Genomic DNA, 20,314 nt, shown 5'->3' with positions numbered 1-20,314 from the left:
TGTCAAGTACAGTCACTTTGTCACACAAGAGGAAAGAGTACATAGTAGATGTGGGCAGAAAGAGTCACCTGGCCCCTACCCATAGGGACACTTCAGGATGATATGTTCATTGTTCTAGAATCGGAAGAATCATACCTCTTGTCATAATCATCCTCTCTGAGGAGGGACCGACTCATCACAATTGTCACTATAGCTGGTGATGAGATCAGAGGGATCTCTGTCCTGTGGGACAGGAGGGAGGACCAACAAGCTCCAGTAGATGACGGTGGGGTTAGCGGGTAATGAACCGACACATTGTTATCTCAGCTCGTATGCTGCAACAACGTAGTGGTAAAATTGATGGGCAAATAAGTTTCATCTGACTTCTCTCTTGCCTAAGTATTTCTCACATCAGCAGATGCAAGTGCTTGGGAGAAACAGTATGGCAGGTGACATTACTGGAGTCTGCAGTATTAACGGTGTCAAGGACACAAGAAGCTGACTCATCCATCACCTGAATGAGAGGATGGGGTAAGGAACTCAGAGGACCCTTGTGGGCAGCAAGCACACTGCTCTCCGGTTCTTCGCTGTATTCTGGACAGAGGAGCCAACCTCAGGGGCATTCACAGGGTCACCCGGTAATGGGGTCCTACAGCCGTTGAGAATGAGTCTCAACACCGTGGGCTTCTGGTCAGTGGAAGTTAACACTTTAAGCTGGGGCATCTTGGCTTTCAAGGGGAAAGGCAGAGAAATGATCAGCCAACAGGGCTCTCATGAGGAGCTGGCCCTGCTCCATGACACATGGTACTTTTGGGCTGTTGGGGCGGCTCTAAGGATTACCCACAACTCTTTCCTGCATGGCATACCTCACCCATTGACACTGTCTTATTGGATGTGTGGGGGAGGGGGTGGCTCAAGCCTATAATTTCGGCATTCAGGAGGCAGAGGCAGGAAGATCTCTAAGTTCAAGGCCAGCCTGGTCTAACAAATTGAGGTCTAAAGCCAAGGCTGTTAGACAGAGAAATCCTGTCTCATGAAAAAAAGAAAGGAAGGGAGGGAGGTAGGGAGGTAGGGAGGAAGGAAGGAAGGAAGGAAGGAAGGAAGGAAGGAAGGAAGGAAGGAAGGAAGGAAGGAGTATAAAGAGCCCTTTATTTTTGTCCAGCAACCAAGATTGGGCTAACACCTCAGGAAGACTCTTGGTACAGAAGCTGGGGGTTCAATGGTTTTAAAGGCAAAAGGCCACACAGACCATAATTATATTGTTGTGCCCAAATTCTGAACCCCAAAATCACCAAGAGGCCCATTTCGATGCAAAAGCAAAGAGTCTTTTATTGTAGATGTTTAACAGCTAACCCCATTAGCTCAGGCCCTTCACACAGTCAGCATGGCGAATGGCTGGAGAAAGATACCAAGCAACCTCAAGGCAGGGATCTTAAAGGGCAGCGTAAGGGGAGTGTCTAGGGGTATGAAACAGTCTCAGGATTGGTGCACTTCCAGGTTTGGGTGACCCGCCCTGTGTTGATTGGTCAACTGGTTGTTATGACCCATAGGTCTCCCAGGGTGGTTGCTATGTTCTGCAAGTCACTGTTATGCACTGTCCATAAAGCACAGCCCTGCCAGCTAACTTCTGATTGGCTCCTTGCCACAAGGAGGGCATCTGACCTCCTAGTGACCAGAACAGGAGCAGCAAGGTGATGCGAGCACATGTTACCCTGTCATGGCTGCTAAAACAGGGAGGCTGGTCACTACATTATCAATCTTAGATGAAGGTCAGGGTAACTTCAAAACATTTGTGTTGGCAGAACATACTATTTATTTCTGACACCACATGACAATTGATTTATACTTTTTTCAGTTATTTTAGTTTATTTTTAGCTTGTACAAACATTATTTGGGCTAATACATCAGGACCACAGTTAGAGTCATAGAAATGTGTTGCTAAGACTGACATGTCTGCTTGGGGTGGAGGTGAGGTAGTGTTGAGATGTGTCTAAGCAGACACAAAAATAGTCATGACACAAACATAGAGCAGGACAAGATGGTGTTACCTTTGCCACTTGTTCCCCCATTTTTTTAAATGTCACGATTTAATCGTAAATTGATATAATAAAATTTAAAAACATAATTCTTCAGTTCCACTAAACACATTTCAAGTACTCAAAAGTCATAGTGGCTACCGAATCAGACAGCACAAATATAAGACTTTTTTTTATAATCATAGAATTCTATTAGACAACACTGAAATGGAAACCATAATTAAAATAAAAGATGGCGGGGAAGGGAGGAACTGGAGATGGCTCAGTGGTTAAGAATGCTTGCTGTTCTTCCAGGGGACCAGAGTCCAGATCCCAGTACTCACATCAGATGGCTCATAACGAACTGCCTTTAACAGCGGCTCCATCCCCCCATTTCTTCTAGTGACTTTCAAACCCTTGGTTTTGACTAAAAGATAAATGTTGGGTCCTGAGGATAATTAGCTTAATCAAGACAATCTTGGTTTCTCTTATAATTTTTAAAAAGAAATTTGTTATACTGGGCCCCACAGCAAGTCCTATGCAAAGGAAGAGCAGAGGGCCAGCGAGAACAGTGAGAAGGGTCATGAGCCATGGGTTCCAATCAGTCTGGAGTACCAGGAGTTATTCGATTCATGTGCCTGTTGTCTTCCATCTCTAATCTCTTGTAAAGTCTCTTTCATAAGTCCTGATTTGTTAGCATAGAAGCAGCAGGTCTCACGTAGAATCCCACCCCCACTCCTACCTCTGTCCAGAAGGCAAAAGGGACAGTCTAGGAACACTGCAAATAAGTGTCTTTGTGTCTCAGATGTGAGGTGGTAGTTCCCTAACTATGCTAGTGGCTCCCTGAACTCCCTTCCTTTTATTCATAAATGGCCCCATCAGCGTTTTAAAAAGCAGATGCCTCTGCTCTTGTATCTACCAAGAACTTAACTGGGGCTCCTCCTACTGATGCTGCAACCAGCGGCTGTTGGAGGCCTAAGAGAGCAGAGCCTGCCTGGCTCCCTCATTCTGATTTGTTGTCCAGCTCCCTTGTGGCAGGAGAGTCTGTGCTTCCTTGGGTTTGGAACCGCTTGGACACTGATTCCTCCAGTGTCCTATTTCCTTACTGCAGGCACATGGATCCCTTCCCAGTGCAGGGTTTCCCACTCTCCCCACTTTTTGTTTTGGGGTGGGTCTCTTCTCTGGGTGTGAGCAGTTGGGGGCTCAGGGTGAGCTGAATGGAATGCAGCCATCATGAATTCTTCTGTCAGTGTGTGACTTGATCAGTGACCATGGCAGCTTGTTTTTGTTTCTCAGCTACAGAAATCCCTTTGGGCCACCTCTGTGAGCTAGTATTCATTCCAGCTAACTTTTGTAGCTTTATGCAAGGATCAGAAACAGACTGAGTTACAAATGCCAAATTTAATGCCCTTGTGTTTTCTGGAGCCAGTGGGTAAAAAGGCATGTAAATTTGAAAGCCTTCCTGTAACCACTCAAGAAACATCCCAGGAGATTCCTCCTGTCCCCGGAGAACCTCAGTTGTCTTAAACAAATTAGTGGGTGTTCAAGCTGAACCCCAAATCCTAGACGTAAGGTAGTAGCAAAAAGGGTTCAAGTCTTGAGAACTGGGGGGCATGTTGTAAGTGTTGCAGCTCAAATGGAAAGGCATCCCAGGCAGTCAGGAGCCATGGAATACCACAAAGCACTATAAACCTTACAGCTCTGCTCCTGCAGAAGTGTTACAGCTTGACTCTGCTCCAGCAAAAATGCATGCCACATCCCGCAACAAACGCCACTCAAGAGATTTGTTAGGAGGGAAAAACCCAGGAGGCTGGCTGCCTCTGCTAGGGTGGGAAGCAGCAGCAAACCGAATGGAATATTTGGGCTTATATAGGGTTGGGGGCAGGGCAGAGTGGCTTGGGATTGGAGGGGTTTTCAGTCCTGACTCTGGGGCAAGCTCAGGGACTGGTGGCATTTCAAGTCCTTGGCCCTGGTTTGGGCGTCAAGTCAGGGTCAGATCGTTCTTTCCCTGGTCCTTTAACCCTACACATATTGGGGTCCCAATCAGGGCATTTGGATGGGGCATCTTCATTAAAATTGTGTGGCCTCTCAGTTTCCATCGGTGCCAGCAGCCAAGGACAGTCCTTTGCCTCTGCCCCTTGTTCAAGTTTCACTGAAGTAAACAGAGTCATAAGGAGTTGTTAATCATCCCCGCTGAGACCCTGGGAAAAGAGAATAAATTCTAGGAGAAAAGTCAGGGCTTAGGATTTTTTCAGAGAAAGGGGAGTTGGGGGTTTTGCATTTATACAGATCTGAAGTTAAAAAGAGACATGGATTAGGAAGGGCATTGCCTCCCTCCTAGTCTCTTATTTCCTTGAATTCCCCTCTGACTCAGGAGGGAGAGGTCTTCTCCCAATGGAAAAGCAGAGACTGTGTCTAAGGAGTCTCTGGAGCACAAGGAGATCTCAAGCAAGAGGCCCATGGGGATGAAGGAAATAGAGGAAATGGGATGTCTTCATCGGAAGGGAACATGATGGTCATACAGGGAGAAGTGGAGGATAAGATAGGGAGTGCAGTCCATAGAAGAAAGTGGGGAAGAGGGTAGAAGGCCTAGTGGAAATAGAAATGAACAAATTGGAGAGTAAAACACAGCAACAGGATCTGGTGTTTAGATGGTGAGAATCAAAAGTTGATTATACTCTGATTCTGGCAAATGCAAATGATGCATTGGCAGTGAATGCTCACACTGAGGGGTGGGGCTGTTTAGACGTGTGAAATCAAAGTGGGTGGGCTAGCTCCACAACTGGAGAGACTTAACCACCGTCCCCTGAGAAACCAACTTTTATGACAAATGCGGAACTGTTTTTTTGTTTTGTTTTGTTTTCTTGCAAAGAACTTATTGGCTCAATATTTTCAATTCTACTCATATGAGGTTTTAGGATTGCAAATAGTCTCTGAATACAAGACCATTGGAATGAATGGGTGTACAACCAGGATCCTAATCTAAAAATACAGCTTTCGTATAGTTTGAAGACAAAGGATGAGTTTGGGGAGGGTAAAACCATGGCTGAAAGCCATATCATGCCTACAGTAAAGAAATTTGGGCTGAAGCTGCATAGGGGTAACTGCAGACAAGGCACAGAGAGAGCCACAGAGACTGCGTCTCCCGCGTTCCACTTTCGGGTACTGTGGACTCTAACCAAGAAAATTTCTCGCGCGAGAGGAATCCGGCTTCGCCCCTGAGCCACTTGTGGTCCCACCTGCCAAGAAACCCGGGTCCGGCTGCGCGCAGGAGCTTCTGGGAGTCGTAGTTTTTGGCCGTGCCCCCGCAGAATGTCACGCATGCGCGACTCGGAGCTACCCCGAGAAGTTCGTAGCCTTTGTCAGGCCCGGGATGGGAGGTGAGTTGCGTGGTGGGATGCTGCGGTCCTCTGTTTACCTCGGTGGTGGTCTACTGGTCGTCCCGCGCCAGATGGGACTGGAGTTCGCAGTTCTTGAGCTTCGTCCCTTCCCTGCCCCCACGCTCCGGCAGGGATCGCTCCCTGCGGGACCCAGGTGCAAACAGGAGCAGCGGGCGGAGCTGGCTGGGCGCGAGGCACGGTTGTCTGCACCCTGTGCTATCTCAGGCGTTTGGTCCCCCAAGGACAGCTCCAGTTGCCAGGGACAGGCATGTGAAGACCCAGATTCAGGATGCTTTCCCTGGTTTCCAGGTTCCACGCAATCTGAGTGACGCTCTCCGCAGAGCCCAAGAGGGAAGGAGCCGGAGAAGAGCAGAACCCTGGGGACATTGAAGAGGTGGTGATTGTGGAGATGGATTTTGTTGAAGTGTCCCAGAAAAGAGGTAGAGTTGCTGGGTTGTTTTTGCATCGTGAAAAAGTTGTTCTTCCCTTTGAAGGGAAAACCCACCTTTTCCTTGAGTTGGGTGTTTCTTGGGGGGAAAAAAGGGCGACTTGTGAACACTCTCTTGAGGTTAAGTGGGCTCTGAGAAGTTGCAGTGTTTGCTGTGGGGTCAGTCCTCATCCACTTAAATGTGCCCCACAGTGGAACCCCCGGGGAGAACATTGTCACAATTTAGTCACAAGTTCTTCCAAATTATTGTTCATCCTGGTTTCCTTCGTGGTTACAAGAATTCAGCTTTGTAGTTGGCAAAAGTATTTTTCCACACTTATTATCCCACTTTATCTATACAGTTAACAGTACCATCTCAATACAGATAACTCGAAATGTATTTAACAGGCACAGACGTGTGGGGCTGATGTCAATACTTCTAAACCAGTGTTTCTTGAACTTTAGTCTGTGACCTATTGTGCCCGAATTCCCTCCAGGGGTGCTTCTCAGATTTCTGTGTGTCAACCAATCATAATTTGGAGGTGAGATCTAGCAGTCTACATCTTTTTGTTTGTTTGTTTTGTTTGTTTTTGGTTTTTTTTTTTTTGAGACAGGGTTTCTCGTGTAGTTTGGAGCCTGTCCCGGAACTAGCTCTTGTAGACCAGGCTTGGTCTTGAACTCACAGAGATCTGCCTGCCTCTGCCTCCCAAGTGCTGGGATTAAAGGTGTGCGCCACCAACGCCCCCACAAGGAATTTAAAAAACAAAAACAAAACACCATTGAGTCTGCTTCTAAGATTTTAGGTAGACTATGATGGGAACTTACTTATTCTAGTTGGTAGACCAGAGAATTCTATTTTCTGGGAGTTGTTATTAGTGCAGCAACTAAATGGAAGCCAGAGGAGCCACGTTCCTGGGCATATTCCACAGTACTAGAAAGTAACAGTTTGTCTTGGATTCCCTGCAGTCTCTGTTAACAGTGGGTGCATTTGGTGTGAAGGGGGTTTTAGACTGTAAACTGAGTATCGAGATGGTTCTACAGCCTGTCACTACTGCTTTCTTGCCCTTAGCTCTGTCTTCCCAGGATTCCCTCCTTTCCCAAGAGAAGAGTGCAGAAGGACAGGTGGCTTCCCTGAGGCTCATAGCCAAGTCCCAGGTGAGTCTCCATGGGTTAAGATCCAATTCCATCTTGTGTCTCAGAGCACATATGCACTCCCTTTTTGATGTGGGATTTATTTGTCCACAGAGCCCATCTAGAGACCTGAGTTCTAATTCTAAGAGACTAAGGACTCAGTAGGAAATGTTTTCTACTTACTCACAGTACCTTTCCTCTCCATCTAGTATTTATTGTATCTCTACAGGCAGGTAACCCACATTTCTCCCCCACCCCCAATGCTAATATCTGCATTTGGTAATGTGGAAAGCTATTTTAAGGGTGATACAGTACATACTTCTTGAAACTTGCATTTCTCTAAGGGAAACAGCACATGTGTGACTGTAAGTAGGAACTTAAGACATCACCTTAAATGCTGAAGTGATTAGAATAATAATACATACTCAGCTAAAACTGGCACTGGAAGAAGAACGCTTATGAAGGCTTAGAAACTCAGTCCTCCCTGGGGATGAATTTCAAGTAGTCGGTCTACAATTCCTCTTATCACTTTTGTCCCTCCCATATAGAGCAAGTATTTCAAGAGAGAATTATTGGATATGGAATGGGTAGCAGTTGTACTAATTGCTGTGTTCATTTGGGCATTCTACAGCCCAAAGATTCCTCAGTCAGCCTTTGCTAGGTATAATGCTTGTAGAAATGGCTTCTGGCCCTTTTTATACTTTCTCAACTTCCCTGGGAGTCTTGACAGACTATACTAACCCAAGAAGCTTCAGCGGAGCCTGAGATACTCATCTTAAACTGGCCTGTGCAAAAGGCAGTCTCGATTAACCAACCTAACTGAAAGTCCAGGTTTGGCGAGGTAAAGGATTTAGGCAGTAACATGGAGAGATAGCTTGTCCATTTTGTTGACCTTTTTTGCTCTGAAACAGGCTTTTCTTTAGTGCCCTCATCAAACAAGTGTAGGCTTGCATCTTCAAGGTTGAAGGTTAGCTGTTCCCCTAGTGCTAGGATTAACTGTAGCATCGTCTAAGGCCGTTTCTTACACCATTATTGGCGCTGGCCAAGAGTAGCTATCTGTGGGATACACCAGTGCACACGTGTGGACACACTCTGCCCCTGACTCCAATGGAATCAGTTCTACCCCATCTCCACAAGCTTGAGTGGCCCAGCACGGGGGCACAGACAAATCAAGGTACAGATACCAGAAACAGGGTGAACAGTTGGTGCATTTTGATACCTTGATACTAGATTGAAGACTGTTATATCATCATGGTGGATAGACTCTTTTATAGATAGTTTTAAAGTATGTCCTTTTTTTAATTTTACTAGATTTTGTATAATACTAATATTGGAACTTTTGTGCTCAACTCTGCCTGAGTCGGTTGAATTTTTTTAATCTTTTCTTAGTAGTTCTAGAAAATATGTATATTAGTTTTAGTTCTTACTGATTTAACAAGCAGCACAGAATATACAAATATATAGGTATGATAACATTCCTCCCAAAGCATCCCCTCACCTCTTTCTACAAAGAATCACTGTCTGATGTGTATTTTTCTTTATTTTGTTGGGTTTAGACTACTGAATCAAGATGACATGAGGTACACTGTATTTCCTTCCATTTCCCTCCCTGTTTCCACCCGCTGGGTGTTTCAGTTAACCTATTCTGTAAATAGGATAGAGCTTTTAACAAGATCATTTTATAAGGAACTCTGCTCCCGCACAGTGAGTCTGTAGCTCTGTTCCTCCTACTGAGTTTTCCCTACCTTGCTTATAGCCATTTTCATTTTTACTGTTCTGTCTGTTTTGTTTTGTTTTGCCATTGAAATGATGAGCAGTTAATTTCCACTGAAAGTTGATTGAGCTCTGTGTACCCAGATTCTAGTTTCAAGGTCACCTTTTTTTTAATGAAGTTTTTTCTATTTAGTGGCTGCTTGAGGGAGCAGGATTTGCCTGTTATTTCATTTTCAAAGATGATTCTTCTATTTCTAAAATTACTTTGAGAAAAATCTAGACGTGGGAAAGGTTGCAAATAACATGGACATCTCTTTTTCTCATTTCATCCAAACTTCAGAAGTTAACAGTTTTACTTTGTGTTAATCTCACTTGGGAACTGGGACATTAATGTTAGCACAATACAGTGACCTTTGGCCTTTCCCAGATTTCCCAGATGTCTTAGTTTTCTGTATAAAATTGCTGCTTCTGTCTTTTCATTCTCTTCTGAATTTGTTTGTATTCTTTGATATGATTTGTGTGTCCTCATATATTTACATATTTTGAAAATACAAAAAGGTTTTTTTTAGACAGGGTTTCTCTGTGTAGCTTTGGACAGGAGAGGTTTTAGAATCTAGGAAATGTCAAGAGTGCTGTGCATCCCCAGAGTTTTTAACCATTTAGCACTGGACTTTGCATTTTGCTTCTTTATTTTTATGTTCCAACATAGTTTTACAATTATCATCAAGCATAGCTTTATTCCTATTTGGGAATTTACTAAAATCTACCTTGTTGGTTTTTTACGAATGCTTTGAGTGTTTAAATAGAAGGTACCTTATGTCCAATTAAGCATTTATTTCAGCAAACTTGGAATATTGTTGCTTTTCTCTAAAAGGGGCACATTCAATACCAATGTGTAGTCATCTCTCTCTTTTTAATGTTACTGAGATGTAACCTTATGAGATTTTTTTCATAACCACTTTTGAGTTACATCTGTAACCTTAATCAGTTTATTACCGTTTTCTAATTTAATGCCCTATATCTTGAATTAATTGCACATTTAGCTGGATTTGTTGTTCACTGACAGTTTTTTCATTCTATGACCTCTCTGTTTGCAACCTCTGCATTATAATTCTTCTGAAGACTATAACATGTTTTGTGCTTATTAAGGACTTATAAGGGAAGTATGCAGACATTTTTTTCCTCAGTGTTTATATCTTATTTTTTTTTACAGAAAAAAATGGCAGTCTCTCAGTGGTGGAAACTGTCTTATTTCTGAATGTGCTTGGTATTCAGTGAAAGTACATAAATTATTTTGGATCTAAACACTATTAGAAGCTCATCACTTCTCTTGATGAGTGTGTCTTGGTTGTATTTCCATCAGGAACAAAATGAAAGGAAGGGACATTGTTTTGGTCAGGGCTCTCTAGAAGAACAAAACTGTCAGAATGAATATATATAAAAGAATGCCTTAGAGACTGTAGTCCAGCTAATCCAACAGTGGCTTCCTCCTGACAGAAAGTTCAAAACTCCAGTAGTTATTCGGTCCATGAGGGCAGACATCTCAGTTGGTCTTCAATATATGTCAGGATACCAAAGAAGTAGCCCTACCTCCAGTGGAGGAACGCCTCAGCAGCAGGATGTGTGACTACCTACCTCCAGTGAAGGGACGCCTCAGCAGCAGGATGTGTGACTACCTACCTCCAGTGAAGGGACGCCTCAGCAGCAGGATGTGTGACTTGCCAGTGACGTTGAGGGCAAGCAGGCAAAAAGCAAAAATTTCCTTCTGTTGTGAGAATTCTAATTGATCCCATGTTTCTATATCCGTCGCCTTGAGAAAGTGTGGTCTAGGGTTAGGGTGGGTCTTCTGACCTGAAGAGATCTGGATTTAAGGTGTGTCTTCCTTCATCAAATTGCCCAATGAATTAAAAATCCCTCACACGTGTACCCAGCTGCTTGGGTTTATAGTTCATTCTAGATGTAGTCAAGTTAACAGCCAAGAGTAGCCATCACAGGTATCAACCAAAAGATGATGAAAGAAGTATATCTGTGTCTTAGGAAACCATGACATTCAAGGATGTGGCCATGGACTTTACACCAGAGGAATGGGGGAAACTGGATCCTGCACACAGAGACGTGATGCTGGAGAACTACAGGAACTTGGTCTCACTTTGTAAGAACAGCTTCTTCCCATGACTCTGAAATCCACTCCTGGGCTGGCATTGCTTCATTAAAACTAAATGCATTAACATTCACTTTTCACTTAGAAGTCATGAAGTATTTCTTTTGGGCATAGAAGGGGGAAAGTGTTTTGTTTTGCTGGATGCTGAGGATTGAATCTGAGCTGAGATGTTGAGGTTTTCTCCATCTAGTCTCAGCCCCACTGGACCGGTTTTTCTCTATCCAGTCCGGTAGAGAGAAACCATTATGAAATAACCACACTGAGACTTAATATCTCTTTATAATTGTTTGGCCTTTGGCTTAGACTTCTTACTGGCTAGTTCTCTTTTAATTATTAACCCATAACTATTAATCCATGTATCTCCACATGGCCTTATCTTACTAGAGAATGTCCAGGCATTGTACCTTCCCAGTAGCTACATGGTATCTTCCTGACTCTGCCTACTGCCTTTCTCTATTCCCGTTTGGATTTCCCGCCTGGCTAAATCCTGCCTGTCCATTGACCAAAACAGCTTTATTCATCAACCAATAAGAGAAACATCTATTTGCAGCATGCAGAAGGACCTCCCCTACCACATACACACTGCCACTGAGCTCTATCCCACCCCATTCTGTTCTAGCTCCTTGGTGAAGTGTTTAGGCTTGTTGTTTATCAAGATTCAAGTGACAGCCTAATGTACACTGGCTTCGTGGGGTGGAATTTAAGGAAGCAAATGTGACATTGGAATTTTGTTTGTTTATTTAAAGTAAATTGTCTTGTCTTTGCCTTCTTCTCTGTGAATTTATTGAGATCCCCCTATGTGGCTGAGGTGGCGTCAGCAGCCCTGGGGTTAAGTTATTCTTCCAGTTGCTCAGAGAGCAGAGCAAAGAAAGGAGATGCTTTTCTTTTATTTTGAAAATTCAACTAATGGACATATGTTCATCAGTAAACAATATAGGGCCGAGAGAGGCAATGCCTGTGGCCCATTTTGGATCCTGTGTGCATTGCATCACTCTGTGTGTGTCAAACCCTGTGCAATCTCCAAAGAGAAGTCTAGTGATTGAAAAAGAAAGAAAGGAAAAATATTGGAAGATAAAAACTGTAGTTCCACAGTCACACTATTGGAGTGCCACTGAAGTCCCCTGTTATTAATATTCTTTTCTGAAGTGAAGATTAATCTGCACTATTGTTCTATTAACCCCCACAGACGATTAGGAAATGGAGAGGCTTTCTCTTCCTTTACAACAAACAAATTTGTCCTTATAAACTCAGTTGAACTCTGCGCTAGTCTAATTAGAGGCTTGCAGGCATCCTAAGCCCCGTTAAGAGGTCCTTCCTCCCTCACGCCCTCACTCCTTGCAGCAGCACGTCTAGATGATGTGGGCATGGAACTAAGTTCCAGTAGAGATCTCTGTGCCCACCATAAATACTTGTTTCATTCATTTTACTTTCTTTCCTTTTTAACAAACAGGGCTTCCCATCTCCAAACCTGATAGCTATAATTTGGATGATGGAAAAGAACTATTGAAGCTTGAGAGAAAACCTCCTAAATGCAGTAACTCAGGTAGGTGAGCTCGATGGGGCACTTCAGTCCAGAAGAAGAGTGAATGAGTAACACTCTGCAGAGCTTGGGAGAGTGTCAGAAATGCCTGTGGTGCCCTGGTTTTCAAAATAATATTTTAAAGTATGAAGCTTTTAAATATATAAGTCAAAATAAAATAATGTAACCATCACCAAAATGAATTGTTTTCTTTCACTTTCCACTCCTTTCTTCTTTCCTTTCCTTTTTTTTTTTTTTTTTTTTTTTGCAACAGTAAAATACATAAAAGCATGGTAATGTTTATGTGGATTTTTACAAGTTGAACACATTCATGTAACTACTGCCTAGATCAGGAAAACAGTCTACTGAGAAGCACTGCCCAGTGTTCAGTCGCCTGTCTCCCACAGGTGACCTCGTCTCAATGTGCAACACCATAGTTGGTTTTGACTGTTGTTGGACCTCATTTAGATAGAGTCGTGTGTGTTCTTTTGAGATTGGCTTCCTTCTCTGAGTTTTCACTGTGAGATGCATCCATGTTGTTGCATGTTGCTGAGATTAGTTCACTCTCAGTGCTGTGTAGCCTTTCGATCGTTATTTCAGTACCCCAGTTTACCCATTCTTTCAAAGACAGGTATTTGGGTAGTGTACAGTTTGGGTTGACATTCTTTCACGTCTCTTTTGGTGAACACATCAAAAGATGTGTGCAATGTAAATATTGCCTTGCCAAAGAGGGTTTACAAAAATCTTTCCAATTACATTTTCACTAAGAGACATTTCAGCTTCTAGTTTTTCCATGTGCTTATCAACACTTAATATCATCTGTGTTTATTTTAGCCATTCCTATGGCTGTGTGATGTCTTTTACTTTTTAAGAAATAAAAATTTTAGAGATTCCAATAAAGTCCTCTCATTCATTCTCTAGAAGTAACCTTTTTTGTCTTGAAGTTGGTATGAATCTTCTTGTATTTGCATGTACAGGTATATGTATGCACATATGCATGTACAAAAAATGTGTATTTTTATTGTTGCAATTTTTCTTCTATAATCTATTTTTAAGCTCCGTTTCATTTTGCTATCAATCTATATTAGTGTGTAATGAGTTGTACATATTTTTTACAAACAATATGGAGTAAGTGCATTGTGTGAATAAACTAGACAATTTGTTTTCACTTTTTAGTCATTAGCAGAATTGTGTGGCTATCTGTTATCACTCATGTTCCTCTTGAGAGCTGACATTAAAGTATATGACTTAAAGAAGATATGTGGCTCTTAAAGTGTCACATTCTAGTTGTATTAGATTTGTGAAGGTCCTTTCCCCATCTTGTCCACCAGTTGACTTAGTGGCTCTCGTCCATCTTGTTAAAAAAAAATGCCACTTTGTGGTTTACATTTGCATTTCTCTGAGTACCAAATATGAACTGTGAGAGCATTTGTGATTCTTGCCTGTTCAAGTCTCCTTGATTTCTTGCAGCTAGCTGTATGTTTTAAATTCTAATACATGATAGTGGTAGTGTTCCAATAAGGCAGAATTGATTCTTCCAGTTTGGAGCATATTTAATAGGCCCCAAATTTAGTATATTGCACTTTAAATTTTTAAGGTCAGAATTAGGCAAGCACTCTATCCTCCAGTTACATTCCTAGCGCTTGCTAATTTTTTTATTTCATTTTAGGGGTTAGAGAGATGGGTTCGAAGTTAAAAGTACATACTGCTCTTGCCAAGGACCTGAGTGTCATTTCCAGCACCCATGACAGACAGCTTACAACTGCCTATGACTCCAGCTCCAGGGGATCGAAAGTCTGTGGCCACTGTGGGCTTCTGACTCACACATACATACCCAGTGTAGACACACATACAGAGTTAAAGAGAAATCTATTAAAAACACGTATTGCTTACTTTATGTGTATGCTGTGGGCCTCGTGAGAGTGTTGGATCCCCTAGTACAGAGTGGTGGAGTGTGATGAGCCTCCCTGTGGGTGTTGGGAACTGAACCTAGACCTTCTACCACAGCAGCAAGTCCCCTTAACCTTTGAGTTCTCCCTCATCACTTTAGCCCCAGCCTTTACTAAGTTTTTGTTTGTTTTTTAATGACATTGGTTTCTCTGCGTAATAGTTCTGGCTGTCTTGGAATTCACTTTGTAGACAAGGTTGGCCTCAAACTCACAGAAATTTACCTGCCTCTGCTTCCCTGAGTGCTGGGATTAAAGGTATTCACCATCACACCTAGCTAAGCCCTTACTAATTTTAAATTGCTTTTTGTGAATTGTTTTGTCATGCCAGTGTCAGAAAGATAATCTGAACTTCATTATAAAAAAATCAAGTATGCAGGTATTTTTGTAAATGATATGAGGTGGATCTTTTTCATGCTTACAGCCTATAATCCAGCATCATTTATTGAGTAATCTTTTATTAGTGATTTGTAACACTACCTTTTGCTAAACCCAGTTGCAGTCAAACTTTCCTTTGGGCCACAAGATTACAAAAAATGAATGGAGACTTATTATTAATTATGAAAGTTTGACCTTAGCTTAGGCTTTTTCTCAACTAACTCTTGTAACATAAATTAACCTGTTTTTATTAATCTACATTCTGCCACATAGCTCAGTTAACTCTCCTCTGTACCATATTGCTGGAGTTTCTTTCCAGCCTGGTCCCACAGCCAATTGGCCCCACATAAACACACAGAGACATATTAATTATTGAACTGTTGGCCGATGACTAGAAATTGTTACTGGCTACTTCTCTGTTAATTATTAACCCATAACTATTAATCTATGTATTTCCTCATGGTCTTATTTTACCAGGAAACCCCCATCAAGTCCTATCTTCCTGATCTCTACATGGTGTCTCTTCATAGCTTCCGGCTCTCTCCTCCTCCTTCCTCTCATAGCCCTGCCTATGCTTCCTGCCTGGCCAATCAGTGTTTTGTTCATCAACCAATAAAAGAAACATATACAGAAGGACATCCCCCGTCAGTACCATATGTCCAACTTCTTCAGTATCTCATTGGCATCTTTCATAGGCTGGATTCATCCCAACATTCCTCTCTCCCTGGAAATCCTGCCTATTCTCTCCTGCCTAGTCATTGCCCATTCCATTCTTTGTTAAACCAATCACAGTGACATGATTTTTACTTCCAGATCTAATGCACTCATAGCCTGCTCCTCCATTGACGTTTTTCTTTTCCCTCCTCCTGTTATATTTCTGATCATCTTTCCCTGTCTGATTCTTCTGGTTAGAGTCTATTCATTTTCACATTTATTTCCCTATTTTCCGTATTTTTTGTAAAACATCCAATAAGAGTGTCAAATCTACTAATTCCACAAAGGCATGCTTTCATCTTCATTAATTCTTACCTGTTACAGAACTGTGTTTTTGTTAAGCACAGAAAAAAAATTGCATTTGCGATGTCTTTTCAGACATGGAAACCAGACCTGAGAGCAAGGATTCAACTTCAGTGCAAGACTTTTCCACAGAGGAATCATACCAGGTTACAAGAGCAGAAAACCTGACACAAAATCCTGTTTATGACTCCAGCTTAGAGACAGCTCGTGATTATGAGCATTGGTTAGCACATCAGCAAGGAAATCAGGAAAAGCACTTAAGACAAATGTTCACTCACATGAACTCCTTCCCTGTGGAAAAAGATAGTAAATGTGATATGTATTGGAAAAACTGCAGTCAGAAACCTCTCCTTATGACTGATGAGAAAGTTCCCAAACAATCATGTGACCTTCAGACATTTGGGGAAAGATTGAGGCGGAAATCAAACTTAATAAAAAAGCAGAGACCTCATAAAGAGAAAAAACCTCATAAATGTGATGACTGTGGCGAACTCTTCACTTACCATTCAGTACTTATTCGACACCAGCGAGTACACACTGGAGAGAAACCCTATACCTGCAGTGAATGTGGGAAATCCTTTAGCCACAGAGCCAATTTAACTAAACATCAGAGAACTCATACTAGAGTTCTCTTTAAGTGCAGTGAATGCAAGAAAAGCTTCATAGAAAGTTCATCCCTTGCTATCCATCAGAGAATCCACATTGGAGAGAGACCTTATGAGTGTGGTGAGTGTGGGAAAGGATTTAACCGAAGCACGCATCTTGCACAGCACCAGTTGATTCATACTGGGGTGAAGCCTTATGAATGTGATGAATGTGATAAAGCTTTCATTCACTCATCAGCACTCATTAAACATCAAAGAACTCACACTGGAGAGAAACCCTATAAATGTCAAGAGTGTGGGAAAGCCTTCAGCCATTGCTCATCCCTTACTAAGCACCAGAGAGTTCACACTGGAGAAAAGCCATATGAGTGTGGTGAGTGTGGAAAAACTTTCAGTCAGAGCACACACCTTGTTCAGCACCAGAGAATTCACACTGGAGAAAAGCCCTATGAATGCAACGAATGTGGAAAAACGTTTAGCCGGAGCTCAAATTTTGCTAAACATCAAAGAATTCATATTGGAAAGAAACCCTACAAATGTGGTGAATGTGGGAAAGCCTTCATTCATTCATCGGCTCTCATTCAACACCAGAGAACTCATACTGGAGAGAAACCTTTTAGATGTAGTGAATGTGGGAAGAGCTTTAAGTGCAGTTCATCTCTCATCCGACATCACAGAGTTCACATGGAAGAGCAACCCTGAAAACAGTATTACTGAGTGTTAAGCAATGTAAGTTGGCTTTATCACTGTGTTTAACGTTTGAATGTTTAAATAGAAGGTCCATAACGGGACCCTCAGGAGCATTTGTACATGTGTATGATTTCCCTTGTCCAGTGTATAACTTTGAACAACAGATCATGAAACCTCTGGCTTGAGATGGCAAAATTTTTTGTTCCCAGTTTTCCAAATACCCATTTTTTTTTAACTCTGGCTATAGATCTCAAAATTTTCTTTCTTTCTTTCTTGTTTTGGTTTTACGAGACAGGGTTTCTCTGTATTGTTTTGGAGGCTGTCAGTCCAGCCCGGCCTCGAACTCCAATTTTTCAAATACCCAATTTTTTTAATTCAAGGAGTGTTTGGGAGACAGTAGTGCTGTGAACATTGTGAAATCTGTTTTCACCATCCTTAGTAAGAGCCTTTCATTTAGTAAGGAAATCTTATTTTGTAGGTTAGGCTTGAGACTTACAGCCTTATCATTAGAAAGACACAGTCATTACTCCAAACTCAAAGACAGACACATGCCATCATTTCCTAAGTAATTTCTGTTACAAAGGAAATGTTGAGGTGAAAGCTGCTTAAGATTCCATCTCCTATAAAGTGCTATCTAATTTGATGAACATAACTAAAATGTATTTATGATAGATTCTAAGGTAGGTTTACATGAACAATATTCGTCACTTTTTCACATGAATCGCATTATTATTCCTTTGTTTTGAAGATTCATTTTTTAGTTCCCTTGGAGATCCCCTAAAGTACTTAATGGATCAGAGTCTTCCTGACTTTTATTAGCCAGGGTCCTCTTTTCTCATCTTGGGCACTGCTTGAACCCTTGTTTTTTATAATCAGAGCATCAGGGAGAGCTCGTTCCACCACATTATTCGGCTTTCTGTGCACTGTGCTCTGTCACTCTTAGAAAACTCCCTAAGTGTATTGCTGTTTGGATGTATCTGAAAAGTTGATGGGGTCAGTGAATTATTTTATTTGGGGTCCCATTCAAGAAGAGAGCTGAAGCAACTGTGAGGCGCAGTGGCATACTTTGCTGTCAGATATGGGGAAAGCACATGGGACAGCCCTGAAGTGACTTACATGAAGATAAGCATCTTTCATTCTTCCATTTATCTGGCTTTCATGTCTTACTCACATTATTTTGCTGTTCTTCCATAGGTTAGTTGGTCTTTATCCCTGACCTCTTGAGTAAACATGGCATGAAGTCTTACTGATCTACTAGCGTAAGTGACAGAGGTGACCAAAAGTCAGAGACCAAAAGTGACCAAAAGGTGACGAAAAGTCAGATAAGAAACAAAAACAAATGCTCAAATAAGTATTTAGTAAGACAGTACACAATGTCAGGGTTTATGTTTTTCGTTTTTGTTGTTGTTGTTTTGTTGTAGTTCGAGACAGGATTTCTCTGTGTAACAGTCCTGGCTGTCCTGGAACTCCCTCTATAGACCAGGCTGACCTCGAACTCACTGAGATCTGCCTGCCTCTGCCTCCTAAGTGCTGGGATTAAAGGCGTGCACTACCACCACCCCAACAATCAATGTCAGTTTTTTATTATTCTTTTCTGTATTATAAGTTATATGAGAAGAAAATATAGAAAAATTACAAGAAAAGGCAATTGCAGTTTTTTTAGTTTCTCATCTCTTGGGTCCCCCTTCTAGTCCATGCTCTTGCATGACTTGGTTGTAGCAGAGCTGCTCTCTGGCCCATCTTACAGTGATGCTTCAATATCTCTGGTTTCCGCTTTCGTTGCTTGCATTCTTAATTTCCTTGAGACATTTGTAGAAACTGTCATTTTCCCTCCTGAATATCATTAAGCAGAATCCATCTTATGGTTCCAGAGGCTTGAGTTTGCAACTTAAGTCACACTAATGGATTTGCTTTAAGTTAGTCCCTTGGGGAACTCTGGTCCTTTGAATTTCAGTGTTTGTCCCTTTTATGTCTTATATTCAACCTAACTACATGTTTGTATTCAAATATTAATCTTGGAAGTTTGAATTATTTCATTTTGAATGTCTTGGTACTTATAAACTGAATTTAACTGTTCTAATGGCCTGTCAATAAACATGTTGTTTGTATATGTATTGTCAGAAGCTTGTGTACAATACTTTTAAATTATAGCTTGATTATATTTTAAAATATAAAGAAAGGCCAAGCATAAATATTTCCTTATCATTCAAGAAACCAGTTACATTTGTAATTGTTATTTGAACTTCACAACTGCTGGAGCATCAGATCAGGATACCCCTCAGCAAGTCACATATCTGTGAGACAATAATGTAAGAAAGGAAAGGCGTAGTTTAAGAAACTAAAGTAGACATTATATGGTAAAATTGTCTTAGGGGGCTCAGTCTGTAAAATGCCACACAAGCATGAGGACCTGAATTCATTCCCTAGCACTCACATAAATCAAAAGTCAAATGTGACAATGTACACCTGTAACCCCAGTACTGAGGACACGGAGGTAGGATGGTTCCTGGAGTTTGCTGGATAGCCAGTCTACCCAAATCTCTGAATTCCAGGTTCGTGAGAAAGCCTATCTCAATAAGATATGACGACACTTGACAGTACTCTCTGGCCACCAATACTCATGGATATGTGCCCACACACTTGCGTAAACACACACATGATTTAGTGTTAAGGTTTTAATTGCATCCAATTTGGGGAAGCCAATGTCACCATTCAGAATTTAAAGCTTATTGCATAAAAATTCTAACTGGAGGACCAAGAAGGCTGAGTCTGATGAAGCAAGACTGATACTGTCCTCATAGACAAACAAGTGGAGAGAGCAGCCCTTATCAGAGAAGACACAGGGTGGACTCTACTACCCAACTTTTCAAGCACTGGCTTTGCTTTTTAAATAAATTTAACATCATTGAAGAGAAGTGGGTATGCCTACTCTACATTGTAAAAAAAAAAAAAAAAGACACCAACTGTACCAATTTGTCAGGTAATTAGTTTGGCTATCAAGTCTTTCATAGTTGTTATGTTCTTATATGTATTTTCACATCACTAAAAACAGAAAATCTCAAGGTGGGGGCTCCATGTCCGTGTTTTCTCCTCTTCGGTCTGAGGAGTCTATTGCTGTGGAAAGAGTTTGACTCACTCATTTGTACCAATCACAGTCCATCATGAAGAGATGTCAGAGCAGGAACTCAGGGCAGGAGCCTGGAGGCAAGCTTTAATAAATCATAAATAATATATCACCACACCTCTCAGCTTGCCCATAAACTTGCTATTGCCATATCAGAAAAGTTCATGTATGTGAAATAATTTAATCTGTGAAAGCGGAGGTTCAGGCATTGTTAAATCAAGAACTGTTT

The 20,314-nt window shown here is 41.7% G+C and overlaps 1 protein-coding gene and 1 non-coding gene across 4 annotated transcripts; both read left to right on the top strand.

Moving 5' to 3' along the window:
* The first annotated feature begins 229 nt into the window (after positions 1–229).
* On the top strand, positions 230–17,071 carry Znf286a (zinc finger protein 286A). Of its 3 annotated transcripts, XM_040748850.1 has the most exons (7): positions 230–510; positions 5,065–5,374; positions 5,684–5,814; positions 6,871–6,956; positions 10,683–10,797; positions 12,257–12,349; positions 15,742–17,071. In XM_040748850.1, the coding sequence occupies exons 3-7, from the start codon at positions 5,784–5,786 to the stop codon at positions 16,971–16,973; spliced, it is 1,557 nt and encodes a 518-aa protein (XP_040604784.1). In that variant the 5' UTR covers positions 230–510; positions 5,065–5,374; positions 5,684–5,783; the 3' UTR covers positions 16,974–17,071. The 3 variants fall into 3 exon arrangements, with proteins under 3 accessions (XP_040604784.1, XP_040604785.1, XP_040604786.1); XM_040748851.1 differs by lacking the exon at positions 230–510 and having other exon boundaries at positions 4,986–5,374; XM_040748852.1 differs by lacking the exons at positions 230–510; positions 5,065–5,374; positions 6,871–6,956 and having other exon boundaries at positions 5,715–5,814.
* Positions 17,072–19,706: 2,635 nt separating this feature from the next.
* On the top strand, positions 19,707–19,828 carry LOC121141664. Its single transcript, XR_005878628.1, has one exon.
* Positions 19,829–20,314: the final 486 nt, after the last annotated feature.

This window comes from Mesocricetus auratus, unplaced genomic scaffold, assembly GCF_017639785.1.
Source record: "Mesocricetus auratus isolate SY011 unplaced genomic scaffold, BCM_Maur_2.0 Super-Scaffold_100007, whole genome shotgun sequence".
In the NCBI taxonomy this organism is placed as follows: domain Eukaryota; kingdom Metazoa; phylum Chordata; class Mammalia; order Rodentia; family Cricetidae; genus Mesocricetus; species Mesocricetus auratus.
The sequence above is the reverse complement of the archived record's forward strand: the minus strand, read 5'-3'. Positions and strand labels throughout refer to the sequence as shown.

Bases quoted from the DNA above. Each gene is read 5' to 3' on its own strand.
- Znf286a (XM_040748850.1), top strand. From the start codon at position 5,784: ATGGATTTTGTTGAAGTGTCCCAGAAAAGAG. The intron at 5,815-6,870 runs GTAGAGTTGCTG...TCTTGCCCTTAG, and splicing joins TGAAGTGTCCCAGAAAAGAG to CTCTGTCTTCCCAGGATTCC. The intron at 6,957-10,682 runs GTGAGTCTCCAT...TCTGTGTCTTAG, and splicing joins GGCTCATAGCCAAGTCCCAG to GAAACCATGACATTCAAGGA.